This window comes from Branchiostoma lanceolatum, chromosome 6 (assembly GCF_035083965.1).
Source record: "Branchiostoma lanceolatum isolate klBraLanc5 chromosome 6, klBraLanc5.hap2, whole genome shotgun sequence".
Taxonomy (NCBI): domain Eukaryota; kingdom Metazoa; phylum Chordata; class Leptocardii; order Amphioxiformes; family Branchiostomatidae; genus Branchiostoma; species Branchiostoma lanceolatum.
The window spans coordinates 1538391-1553028 of record NC_089727.1 but is presented as its reverse complement, the minus strand read 5'-3'; the positions used below and the strand labels follow the sequence as shown (position 1 = coordinate 1553028).

General features: G+C 42.7%; 1 protein-coding gene across 6 annotated transcripts in view; it reads right to left on the bottom strand.

Moving 5' to 3' along the window:
• The window catches only part of LOC136436118 (AF4/FMR2 family member 4-like), a 161912-nt gene extending 147274 nt beyond the window's left edge, over window positions 1–14638 (bottom strand). For all 6 annotated transcript variants that reach the window (XR_010756007.1, XM_066429861.1, XM_066429867.1 and 3 more), the window contains exon 1: window positions 14255–14638. Coding sequence is in view for 5 of the 6 variants with exons in the window: in XM_066429861.1 (XP_066285958.1) it covers window positions 14255–14277 (23 nt within the window). In the remaining variant the exon portion in view is untranslated. The remainder of the gene's footprint in view (window positions 1–14254) is intronic.

The window sequence follows — 14638 nt, the reverse complement described above, 5'->3', positions numbered from 1 at the left end:
GACGCCCTGCTACCAGTGGCTACTTCTCTAGTATGCCCCTATTCCTCGATCCCCGGGACATCCCCGGCGGCGGCCACGAACACGAACGTTAAATCCCGTCCGTCTCTGTACCAGCCTCAATCTCTTTCTTTGCTGAGCACCGTTCTCAACGTCTCATCTGCAGGACAACAGTTGTTGCAAAGTCAGTAAAAGCTTCATCTTTTGACAAAAACAAGCGGTTCCCCCGCCATTTTGAATTTGAGCGCAAGAGGTCACTTTGGGTCACACGCGCACATCGATGGAATTCTGCGCCGCGGGGGCCCCGTGATATTTCCTGACCGTGTGTCTAAAGAAAACCGTCGCCTACGACGATGATCGCACGACTGTATAACATTGTAGGTCTAAAGCGCGCCTTACAGTACTTGCTGCCTTGTTAGCTGACAGAGTTTGCCACGCCCCTTCTTGCTGCATCTTTGATCTGCTAAACAGTCTGGCGGAACATAAATCTTCCAACCTCTCCATTAACTTGATTAATTTGTGGGAGCCAAAGAACATACCCTCAAGCAAGTTAGAAGCTGAAAACAGAAGACCTCATGCTTCCAGATTTCAAGTTGCAGAAAACGTCAGTATTATATAATCATTGCAGCTGCAAATTTGGTCAAATGCTCATACTTAATCAAAGCTAACTTTTTCTGGCACACTGACAATTGTTTCGTTTTTTTCAAAAAGGTAAACAAAGGCAGGCACTCCAGAAATGAAAACAATGTCCTCTAGTGACCCTTCCACTAATTATAATAATTTGGGCATAGGTCTACATCCCCCAAAGGAATTTCTGTCAAAATATAAGGACACACATGTCAACGAGACAATAACCATTTCTCAAACCCTTTGTATATGATAAACAGTGACCCACAACTGAAAACATACCTCACTGTAGATACATTTTTATATGTATATAGCATGTTACCTATATATTCATTAGTTCGAACCATGTACTTTATTCTTAAACCTTATACAAAAAATAGTTTGTAAACATTGTTTGACCCTATACTCCTCCCTCGCGACCTCAATAAAAAATGGCCTACAGGCCGATATTAGTCATTCCTGATACTATGAAGAAACAAGCCACAGAAAAGGAGGTTGGTTGAACGGAACCTCCCTGCACAAACAAGCAAACCTCAACTGTCAACCCAGCTTGACCACCAAGTCACTTTCACCAAAATATAAGTAATTTCAAAATATGCAACAAAAAGTGCCAGCAGGACCAGGGTTAACAGTTTTAAAAATGATAATAGTTTTTTCTAAAATAATAAGGACCTTTCTGAACATAAAATGGCGAATTTGTTTGAACGGACGTTTAACATGCCATTTTGAATATATAGTCATCTTCGTCCAATGTCTACAAAACAAAGATAGTTGTACATCAGGAAGACCAGTGACCTACAGAGTGAGTCATGAATGCATGCATGCCTCGAATGCTACCACAAATGTCAGGCCAGTTTGACCGCTGAGTCACTGTGAGTTGTAACCCAAATACTATTCTTCTGAATCAATAAATAAATGTAGATTTTCGTGGTAACTATGGCAAACATTTTGTATATAGCAAGCAGCATTGACAGACTGCAATATCACGTTCAATGTTCACGTAAACATTACGATATCAGTCAGTGATTTGTTTCTAACAGAACCTGTTATTTCAGCTCCCAGGACTCAATCCTGACTGGACTGTACACATCCTTTCTCGTGTTTTGATTCCGCAAATTTGGTCTCCGGGGTCAAAACAGTCCTGCATAGTGACAATGTCTGGCACCCAGCACTCAGCTAAACTTAGCCCGCTGCTCTAAACATAGCGGCCAGGGGAGGGTGTTGGTATAGTGCTCCAATTCCACATCACTTCTACATTACCGTACCGCATATCATTGTGACAACACTGGGCGCAGAAACTGGGAAAATGACAAACCTTCTGAAATATGCCATTTCTAAATGTAGCATGCTGCTCTAGGTCTAATCATAGCAGTTGTACCAGGGCTGCCTCCAGCTTTTAAGTTCAAATGTTTTTCTGTCCCATTTAAATTAGCCATTGTCATGTCGTGACATTCAGATTTTTTGGACGGCCTGGATGAAATTTTTACCAACCCAACAAGGAAATTTCCATCCTTGGACGGAGGGATGAGTCTTGGAGACAATTTGTTGTTTGGCGCCTTTCTAATCTCCAAGCAGATGTAAAAAGGCAAGATCGTAACATTTCTCAAGCTCACGGTTCTGCAAGGCAGCGGGAGGTTGAGAAACGTTACAAATTTGCCATTCTATATCTGCTTGGAAAGTGCCGGTGATCCGCGAACCAGGATGTTGGAGATTATGTAGAGCCGCTCATCACCGTCCACTGGGCCAGCCTGACCTCAGATGACTCTGATGTGTCTCTCACTTAGAGGAAGATTAACCAGTTTGTCTCAAGACATACCATACCATCTCAGGGCTCGAAAGTCATTTTTTGAAATAGATGCCCTGGTGCACCCAACCAAAAAAATTAGGTGCACAGGAATAATTTGGGGTGCACCACATAAGATAAAGTTGAATGTCAGCAAAACATAATTACAAAGTTTAATGCTTCAATCGGTAATAGACCCCTTTCCAAATACCGCGGCCATTTTGAATCCAGGCCGAGCGCACGTGGTTCGAGCGCGGGAAAAGTCAACACCCGGTAAGACCAAGCCAGCGGTAAGGCGTCCCCAATAGAAACCGGCGTTGAGTCATCTTCGGCGGCGAGATGTTCTCCTCCTCGGTGAAATCCATCCATATATTTGCATGGCACAAGTAGATGATATTGTAGTGGACACTTGGACTCGATATCGGCCAGTAAAATTGCGAATTTCTGCTCCTTTTCCACAGTTCCTGCCGGGATGTTGAACGCGCGCTACGGTGATCGAATGCTAATATGTTTACACCGCGTGCTTGTAGTTTCCCTAATAACGTTAGCTAAAGTCGAGAAAAATCCCACAAAACATACACTTTTCGGGCTGGGATCCTTATAGCTACTTAGACATATACAGAATTTTACCGGTTGTGACCGTAATTTTGGTCCATGCAAACTTCGCCTGGGAAAACACGCGTTGAGAGGGGGTCGTGTGTTCTGTCTAGCCTTTCTTTCTTTTCTGTCTAACTTTTCCTTTCTTTCTTGTTACATCGCCCCGCATGGCGATATTTGACATTTCCGCTGAATGCAATCCCACAAAGAAAGACGTGTAGGCTTGAGCTTAAGGTCATTTTTGTTTAGTCTCTACCAGACTAACCGCGCCGGCTACGGGGAGATCATTTGCCGCGGGACTTTGGCCATGGAGGGTTGCAATATTGGACCCCATCTCCATAGCCGACCCCCTTCATACATTTGACTCTATTTGGCCAATTGCTACTATTTTCCCAGCAACCCGTGGAGACTGGTAGAGTCTTATTCTTGTTAGGATTTTAGCAGAATTTCAGCGGCTTCTTTTGACGAGTTTTCTGAAATATCAAAACCTAAAGTACGTGAGTGAAGATGGAGTGTTTTCACTTTGCGCCGTAATATCTTAATTTCCGTCGGATGATATTGCAGAAACGTGAAAATATAGGCTTGAGGGCTTTGCGAGTATAGAAATTTGACAAAACTTCGGTGGCTCCTTTGACTTTGACGATATTTTAGTGCCAAGATTAGTTTGATGAAGTTCGTGAGTGAAGCAGGGGGCGTGTTTTCTTTGTAGCGTGTCATTACATCACTTTTCGCGGAAATATTTTCGATTTCCACAGGATGAAACCCCACAAAAATAAGGAAAAATATCGGCCTGAGGTCCTTCCCTCCTCAAGTCAATATTATCTAACGTTTTTTGGGTTCCATCCGGTCAACAGATATCTGAAATATTGCCGCGCAAAATGATTTAAAGAAACGTCAGATACAGTGGAAAACGCACCTTCACTCACGTACTTGGAGTCCGCAAGACTAAATTCTTGGAATCCTAAAAGATCGTCTAAAAGCCGCCGGAATGTTGCCAAATTTGTACCCAAAAGGACATTGAACTCAAGCCTGAATCTTAATGTCTTTTTTGTGGGATTAAATTCAGCGGAAATGTCAGATATTGCTGAGCGAAGTCGATGTAACGCTGCACAGAAAACACGGCCCTCCCTCAAACTAATGTAATTTCAAGATGATGTTGGCATTGTCACGACAACCAAAAGGCTCAAGAGTCATACCTAAACTTAGCTACAAGGATCCCAGCCCGAAAAGTGTTTGTTTTGTGGGATTTTTCTCGACTTAAGCTAACATTATTAGGGAAACTACAAGCACGCGGTGTAAACATATTAAGCATTCGATCACTGTAGCGCGCGTTCAACATCCCGGCAGGAACTGTGGAAAAGGAGCAGAAATTCACAATTTTACTTGCCGAGATCGAGTCCAAGTGTCCACAACAATATCATCTACTTGTGCCATGCAAATATATGGATGGATTTCACCGAGAAGGAGAACATCTCGCCGCCGAAGATGACTCAACGCTGGTTTCTATTGGGGACGCCTTACCGCTGGCTTGGTCTTACCGGGTGTTGACTTTTCCCGCGCTCGAACCACGTGCGCTCGGCCTGGATTCAAAATGGCCGCGGTATTTGGAAAGGGGTCTATTCTAGCCAATAAATCCAAGAAAGAACAACAAAAGGTTATATTGCTTTTTCTGATACTTACATTTCAAGAATATTCTGTATATTTAGTGTACAATACATGTTTTACCCTATACTATAGCCTACAAAAATATCCAGGTGCACTGGTGCACCCACAGTCAAAAATTAGGTGCACAGCTCCAATTTTGGGTGCACACAGGTGCACATGCACCCAGTATTTCGAGCCCTGCATCTGTAGGAGGCACTTACTCACAGTCTTTGACCTATGCTACTTTGAGATATTTTTAGCATAAAGTTCATGACACCCAAGACACACCTTCAGCTGGAATACTTCCTCACATTCTGGCATTCCTTATCAATATCCTTATAGCAATGGCTCCACATGAGTACAGTCAAACCTGTCCAAGAGGACCATTTGGGGACAGATAAAATCTGGTCTACATGTAGGTGGACAGGTGGTTTCTATAGACAGGATTCTTATTGCTTGGGTCAATGGGAAAATTACCTAAGGGACCATCAAAAAGGAATCATAACAGCCAGGTGGTCCTTGCACTTAAGCTTGCAGAGGTGGTCACTTGTACAGGTTTGAGTGTGACTGTGCAACCTTACATTCTGGCCCCACTAGTATAAAATATCCTCCTTACCAATCCTAACCTGTCTGGACAACTTTACTAGAATAAACTAGACATCAGACTTTTTCGCAAAGTTCACATCACTCACAACTGACTGTCGTAGGACACAATCTCAACAGTGAGACCCTAAGATTGTCTTCTTATGATATCAAATCCTTGACAAATTTAGCTACATCACTTTGGATCTCAGACTTGTTAGCAAACACATGCTACATGTCTGCCATAAGAGAAGTCTGGATCCGTTTAACGTCAACAGAAAAATTGGCACAGACAAACTTGCACATAATCTGAAAAGAGCAGGATTTTGCCAAGTGGAGAACTCGGAAAGACGTCAGCAGCAGTCAAGCAAACCTGCTGTAGGTGGCTGATGAGTTTTACATTAAGATCTGTGCTGAAAAAATAGACAGCTTTTGTGGATAGATTTACCATATGTGAAATAAGAGCCGGAAAGAAAAGGGCAGTAGGGAAAAGACAGCGTGATTCTGGTTTAATTTTATTATTCAAATTTTCATTTTTCAGAATTCAATTTTCAACAGTTCAAAAGGACTGCAACGGACCAGATTTCTGGCTGAACTCCTGCCTTTTTCAGGGTGACTGACCCCGTTCCTTCAAACATGTGACCTTATGGACAGGTAATAGGGTCAAAGGTCACTTCCTGCTAATTCCTTTGGTTCTGTTCACACTGGGATTTTGAGGAAGTAAGTAAAGCAGGAATCCTCAATTGAGGTGAAGCATGATGCCTTTTCAAGTAGCTTGTGGTAGTGCAATGCAGCTTCGCTACAGCTCACGTTTTTGGCCAAGCACACCGGGTCACCCCTACTCTTCTTGATAAGTGTGTTGGGTTCTTTTACGTGCAGAGGTTTGACGCTTGAGGCTTACGCCCAAAGCTCCATGATAGTCCATCATACACGGGGACGCCGGATTTACGTCACCATCCGAAATGACGAATGCAATCCCTTACAACATGTCCGAGCTCGAGTCGACCACTGAGGTTCCAACGCGGGCCCTTCGCATCCACGGAATTTGATCCAGATGGCGAAGCAGCGGGGTTGTGTTACCGCTTACGCCACGAAGACATTTTACCATACACATAGACAAAATTAATTTTCATCTAAAAAAAGTAAAAAAGCTGATAACTCCACAATCATGGTATTATCAGGATTCTACACATGTATATATGCAAAAAGTTGGCATGGAAAAGAGTTAAATGCTTCCAAACTCCAATCGTTCAAGGACTTGAAGGAGAAGGATAGTCTTAGCGGATTACAAACCCCATCTTAGTAAAAAGTAACCATGTGGACGAAGTAAATAACAGCTTTCGATTGAATTATATTCCTGCTTATTGAAAGTTGTTCCCTGATATCATGACTTGTTGAAATTCCACTTGGTAATGTCTACTAACCAGAGAAATACTGTAAACAGAAGACATTTCAATGCTTTTTCTTGTGGTTTGTCCATGATGGAGTGTCTTCATCACCAAGGGTGTGATTTCACGCTGAACTGCACACCACAGCAATTGCCCAGAACACACCTCTGTGCCCCACCCCCTCCCCCCAAACCGCTCAGGGCTGGCTTGGCACAGAAACAACGATGAAATTTACGACCGCTGGATGCATTTGGTGTCACGACTGTGGAGGGTTTTACCAGGTAAACTACAAACTCAGGGCTAGTTGTGGAATGCAGGGCTGGAGATACTACATGCATGTCCAAAAATTGGAGCTGTGCACCTAATTTTTGACCGGGGGCACCTAGATATTTTTGTAGGCTGTAGGGTAAAGTTGCTTTTGCATATTATATATTTGCATATATTAGTCTAGTATACAGAATATTCTTAAATTCAATTATCAGAAAAACCAATGTAACCTTTGTTGTATTTTGTTTCTTTTGATAATGATTAAACTAATGACTGTACGAGAACAAGTTTAATTCATAATTGTATCGGATATGCTGGCAAGGAAGTAAGCAGGCGTTAACCTAGCCTCCGTTGCAGACTCTGAAGCGGCTTTTTGGGGGGCTAAATAATACACTTTTTGCAGCCACCCCGTAACTATCAGCCATCCTGTAACCATCAGCCGCCTAGAGTCTGCGGTATTGCGCCTTGTCAAAGCGAAATTAAAATCACGTTAGGGCAATTAACGCAGAGGTGCGAATTTCCTGCCTATGGTAGACCGCACAATAAGAACAGTATACACGCACCTCCCCCAGTCAGTGTGCTGTCACGCTTGTGGCAAAATAGTTTGCCATTTCTCATTAAAAACCCGTTTTTTAAGACTCAATCGAAGAAAGTCATCGAAGAAAACAAGGAAAAACGTAAACAAAACAAGAATTTCGCCCGTGCATTTCAGCCTCTACGTCGTGATTTGCCGCGGTTCGCCTTCATTTCTGGCCGTATTCGACACAATATATATTTCTTCGAATATTTTTCCGTGAAAATTCTCCGTATGTACCGTAGATAAATCGTTATTTTCGCTATGAATTCACATACGTCACGACGCTCGCTCGAGTCCCAACCTGCCCCGTCCAACAACACGTAAACAAAACAAGAATTTTCGCCCGTGCATTTCAGCCTCTACGTCGTGATTTGCCGTGGTTCGCCTTTATTTCTGGCCGTATTCGACACAACATATATTCCTGTGAATATTTTTTCGTGAAAATTCTCCGTATTTACCGTAGATAAATCGTTATTTTCGCTATGAATTCACATAAGTCATGACGCTCGCTCGAGTCGCAACCCGTCCCGGGCCGTCCGCCATGTTTTTAAACTCATTGATATGCAAGGTTCTGAGCGCTGATTGGGTTGCGTCATAAAGACTGTGCTCTGATTGGTTGACAGCAAGATGTGACGTGACCACACGGGCGGGAATTTCCCTTTACACTTCGGGCGTTTCTTGTCAAAATAGATAGCATTTTGTGACGATTGAAGCAGTATTATAGCGACCTTCGTAACAAATTGATTTTGAAAAATTAACAAAGTTTTTTCTGATCACAACATTCAGTTACTAGTACTTTTCCTAGTCAATTAATTTTCGCGGTACGGTCAATCAATTTTCGCGGTACGGCCCTCCCCAAGTGGACGGCCTCTCAAGATCTCAGTCGCGGTCTGGCGGAAACACTGCTTCTAATAATCGAAGTTTGTCTTTAGGAACAGTAGACAAAGCAAACTATTTTGCCACAAGCGTGACAGCACACTGACTGGGGGAGGTGCGTGTATACTGTTCTTATTGTGCGGTCTACCATAGGCAGGAAATTCGCACCTCTGCGTTAATTGCCCTAACGTGATTTTAATTTCGCTTTGACAAGGCGCAATACCGCAGACTCTAGGCGGCTGATGGTTACAGGATGGCTGATAGTTACGGGGTGGCTGCAAAAAGTGTATTATTTAGCCCCCCAAAAAGCCGCTTCAGAGTCTGCAACGGAGGCTAGCGTTAACCGATGACTACTAGTACTACATGTACATGTAAATGTGGACCAATAATATATGCGTCACTTGGAGCACTTCTATGCCATGCTTGACGTCAGGACCCCTATTGTTTACTATGAGACCCACATCTCTCCATATGCCCAGAATATTCAACAGCGCAAGGTCCGGTCTCATTCTAACATCTCGGATTAATTGTTATCGACTAAGAGTTACAAACAAGGGGACACAAGTTATCCTTCTGAGAGTTTGTTTCTTTGGAGCAGCTTTGAGGTCCAAACAACACCAGATAGTCCAACACAACAACAAGGAGTTAATCCGAAAAGATGGCTTAGAATAGACACATATCAGGTGACGGGCTTTTCAGTAGTAACTTTGACATCAGTGTGGGTAACAAGAACAGGAAGCTGCTGCTTCAGAATAACATTTCGTTAAAATTACGCCAAATTTCTTAGGAGAAGGGCCAAGTAGTCACAATTCCTTCCTTCCAGCAGTGGGTTTTCTGTCCATTAGAGACAGAGAAAATACAGGCAACAAGCTTGTTTATTGAGCACATGGGCCCAGTCAGTACATGAATGAGTGTTGTACAACAAGGACTTTTCATTTGTTTTGAAGTTTGTATGGTTAAAGAAATTCCTAGTCAGAAAGTTTGGAATGAAATATGCATGACCGTGTTACTAGTATATTTACCTCTTAGTCCATTTCCGGTGCGTACTTGGATGCCATTACTGGAAAACATGCAGCTCTGACAGGCAATAAAGTAAGTTTTATGTGGTTCTTCCGATAACAGTGATAAATTTACAAGTTGTGACAGTACAACAACAAGTCACAAATGTAGAACGGTGAGTAAACTCTCATGATATACCATCTTCCTTGCAACATCAATATTAGACCTTCAGCCACATTAAAGAAACGGTTATAAATCTAAAATATTTTCTGTCAACCGAGCATTTTTCCAACGACCCTCCTTGACGTCATGGCCATGATAAATATGCTTTCATTGTGCCTGAGCCATGACCGGGCGCCGCGATTACACAAGCCTCGAGCACTCCAGCCACCAGCACAAAGTGCATTACCTACCACTGACGCAATACTCCCGCTCTTTAATATGATCAATGGGCAGGTTTTGTAGCTTATAGATCAACTTTCGTAACAGCCAGTCCACTTTCCTGGTTATCATAATCACATTCAAGTCATTCAAGAGTTGTGCAGGAGTAGCTTCCAGGCAACTGTTAGTCTCACCAGAAGTTTGTAAAAAAAATGTCAAACACCTAAATGCAATCGCAAGTTCAAATGTATTCCTTTTCTTAAACAGTTTTTTTTTTAAGTTTTGGCATCTCCTGAACCAGATGATCTTATTATGAAACTTTCCAAGACAAATACATGTACATCTTGGCCAACCCTGTACATGTGTTTATGTCTACCATCATTGCTAAATACCTGTAAATACTCCAAGGTGTTTACATACAGAATGCAGTAGCCTAATGACCCATGACATGTACACCTGGCTGTGAAACTTTCAGTGGTTTTATTTTTGCAGTTTCAACAGCGACCTCTCTAATGCGGATTGATGACAATTTGCAAATATGTCTCCCTTGTACTGACTACTATACTGTACCACACAAATAATTGTTTCAACCTTGAATCTAAAACACAACGTAATACAACTTTTCCCTCCTACTGTGACTAGTACGTATATCAATAATCATATCCAGCCTAGCGTTCCCCCCATAAAGCTAAAGTAATGTTGGTGCCACAGTTACACAACCAATCAATAATGCATGTGCAGCCCAAATCAAAATGGCCCCGAGTATTGTTTGCAGTCATCACACACCAGGAGGAGCGAGGCTGACGTACTTGGCAACCCGGCAATTTGTATTCCCGACTCCTCCAGCCAGCCAGACGTCTCAGGACGGGAGGGACGGAGACTTGGCAGCGTTTTAGCGTAACGGGCCACCATGCCATTATTTGTGACCATCACACTAAATTAGTATTTTTTTTCAACTATCGTAATGGTACAGTGCAAGAATTTACTTGTCTAATATTTTTAGTGATAATGTAAAAATGTTAATATGATCCTCCAAGCTGACAAAAAAATTCTCCTTATTAGTATTACATGATCATGTGGTCTAAAATGTGGTCCCCCATGGGTACTCTTATAATGCCAACTTTTTACCTTACATTTTCAAAATCTCCTTACTGTGAAACTGGAAGGATCAAGACCCCCTTTTACACCAACCCCAGACTGCTGGCTTATCAGATTTGCTACCTTGCGATTAGCATTACGCTGAAATAAACTCCTGGCTAGAACCCTGCGTGGTACGGGGCCAAAATCGCAGTTCAGATGGGCCCTCGCCAAGAGCGGGCTTCCAGCTAAAACTCCTTGTCATGCTACTTCGCTCTCTACAAATTGACGGCGAACAATACCCGAGTGATTCTGAAGCTTTTTGAGTGCGAGGAGGCTGAATGGTAACACAGGAACGCACCAGCTGACTGGGCAGAAAGTAAAGCCTTGCTTTAGTACTACGTTTTCCCATCCGTCAATGGAAATGTGCAGCATAGTTATTGTGACAAGATTTGTAACTGTGTTGTAGTGTACTTCTAGCAGTTGATTTCATAATAAAAACTGAACTGAATATCACAAACTACCAGAATGAAACTTTACATTTGGACATACTAGCAAAGCAGACTACACTGTAGATGGCATAACAATAACCCTACACATTTATTCCTTTATTCAATAATCATGATACATTCATGCATACGTATTACGTTAGGTATCATTTTAAAATTCATGTGCACCAGTCTAGCGTCAGCACGATCCAGGTTATCACAAGTATTCTGCTCTGTGTTTTCATTTCTATATTAAGCTACTTTTTGCTGATACATCAATTTTTCATCCACTGTCAGAAAGTTTCCTTATTTGGTGGTTGTTTTGCTAGAGGCACCCCCTCTGTTGTTTTGCTAGAGGCGACCGTTTCACTGCGAACTTAAAACCACCGCAAACATTTTTGTCCAATACTGTAGCAGTATGTGACTATAGCACTACCGCGAAGTTAAAACCATCGCGAACACTCCATTTTCCTCTTAGCGCGAATTAAAAACCACGCGAACTTAAATGGATTTACAGTAACGCTATTGATTCCACTGAAGTCATCACAGGCACCATCCTGTACAACCAGGTCAGAGGACCCAGTCCCCCTGTTGCCATGCCAACAGGATGACTGACAGATGGGAAAGTGGCACCAGGTCTCAGTCCAGGGGTCAGCCTATCTCACCTGTCTACAACAACCTACAATTCTTTAGTTTAGGGAAGTCCATGTAGATGCACTGATGTGCCTAACCTAAAAATTTCCTCCCTTTCATCAGGATCCTCCATGTAGGTCCAGGATCAATTAAACTTAAGTCCTTTGTCATAATGAGGTCTTTCCATCGCTAGGGGGGGTCTTCCCTTGGATATGGGATTGGGACACTCCGGGTGGAATCCCTTGTAAACCATTGTTTAAACATTTTGATGCACAACAGCTCCAACTTTGGGTGCACAAAATTGCACATACTCCACCCAGTATTGCAGCCCTGCCAACCCAGTAACCCACCCTTGCAAGGTCTTCACCCTGTCATTTACAGATGTCCTGGGACAATCCATTCCTATACCTGATCAGATTGTGTTAAAAAACTTGAATAATGGGAAAAGTTTGCGCTGGACTAGCTGTCAGGGACATAAGCCAGAAGTCAGGGACATAATTGAACTCACTGGATCTCCCTAATTATTACGCAACTTATAAGTAGCAGAACAAAAATGGCTGATTGAGATTCAGAACGCACTGGTTTGATACAAAGCCAAGGAATCTGGCTTTCAGTCTGCAAACGTCAAAATGGTTCAAAGAAAATAAATAAATGTGATTGAATGAGATGGATTCATTATGTATTCTGTAGACATGCATTCAACACACATGGAATTTTCTACACTTCCTTAGCCAAGTTGTTTTGGTGTTTACAAAATTGAATATTCTGCATACCAACAACCTTAATCCAAACATATAACATAAGTAAAGATTGGTAACATCAGTAATTAACACCCAACACATCTCTTGAATATTTTCTTTTTGAGTTGTAAACAGAAACTGAATCGACTGAAACTTAACTTTCCATTTATCTTAGAAATGAACTCTTGATGTTTTGATTACTAATCAGTTCCGATGCGTGACTTCATCACAACCTTAACGTCACTAATGAAATTATGTTTGTTCCTTGACATTTGCGGGGACAATTTGCCCTGAAGAAACAAGACCAGCCAACACTGTCCTTTTTATCAGAGGTCAGAAGATGACGTCAACACGAGTGCTTTACAGAACCTTCCGTCCATCCTGTAACTGTAAGGGGGAAATGTTGATACGTGTTTACGACTTTGTAACAGAAAACTCTGATGAAATACCTACAAGATGTCACGCAAGTCTCTAAACCAGCAACACAGGTGGATTTGTTGTCATCCAACCGATCACAACAAACTAAAACGGAGCAAGGAAAGCGACAAAGAGTTAACGCACACCAGATAAGTTTAGAATATCTCTCGTACTCAAACACAGAAACTGGAGCCGTGACCCAAGTGTGGCGGGTCAGACAGTTGTGTACAGAGATGTGGGGATGTGCTACACTAAGTAGCAACTGTGTGCAGTGATTAATTATACATCAGAGACCTCCATGCTATGTGATGGCCTATATACATGTACCTGAAGTATTGTAGGAAATGAAGGATTTGAAGCTGTTTTACGAGTACATTGTGTACCAGGAAAGGCTGAACTCCTTTGTATCCACACGGCCTTGTCCCTTCTGACCCCGGCAAGTTGAGAGGGGCCTGCATACATTCACCCAGCTTATCAAAATACAGACTCAAAACCACACAAAAACTACTAACAAAACACTGTACGGGCTTCACACCTACATTGCCATATTCCTGTTGTATCTAACATGTAATCTAAGTTGTGGTTCTGCTGTAGTTGGAGGGAAAGTGTCAGTATTTGTTGCCCGTTTGACAAGGAAATTTCTGCTGACTTCCAAAATCGCTGCACTGGGTCGACTTCAATATGGCGTCCGTGGAACGAGAAATTCTGCCAGAACTACCGAATATTCGGGCCCGCTGGCCACACAGACTCTACATCTACCGACTAACGATACTGTAGGATAACTACGGAAGGGTAATGGAAATTTTCAGGTATTTGTGGGGGAATTTTCTAGTCGTGAATTTCGGGGAAAGGTAAAAAATACCCGCGCCAAAAATAGGTCTGAGGCGACCTCGGTCGGTGGGCGTGAAAAATTGCGATTCTTCAGAATATATTCCCCAAAGTACCGCTGGCTAATGAAGAGGTCACGAGTAAGTCCGGATAAAGAACGGTGTGTAGATTGTACATTTAGTTGAAATATACCAAGATTTGGGTTTAAAGGGCGAGAAAATCCCGATCTAATCAGTTACATCCACAAACCTCTGCCCTCCCCACTCCAGTCGGTGTCACTCAAAATTCAAAATTTACCCCATCTTTCCTGCGCCCAAACTCTCTTCAAATACATCCAAACAACCTGCACTCACCTGCCAGAACTTGTCGAAGCCATGGTGTCCGTCTACAGCATGTAAAATCCAGTGAAATTGCTCCAGTTTTGTCCTAATTGTGCTGAATCCAAAGGTTACATGTTGGGAGAGAGCCAAGCTCGCCGTCACTGCGCCTCCCGACCAACAGACCTGCGCGTACGGGCCAAAACAGCTGATAATCCCAGACAAATACTCTACATATTTCCAGGTTTTCGCCACGAAATCCGGCCTAGGTGATCCGACAGGCACTCTAATCGGTAGAAATGAAAGCGTTTCTGCTGTAAAAGGGGTGAAAAGTAGTCTCCAGGGCACCAAAGTGTGGCAGTCGGAGTACACAAACCGGGACTGGGGATGGAAAATCGCACTGACGGGCCGATTTGCAGC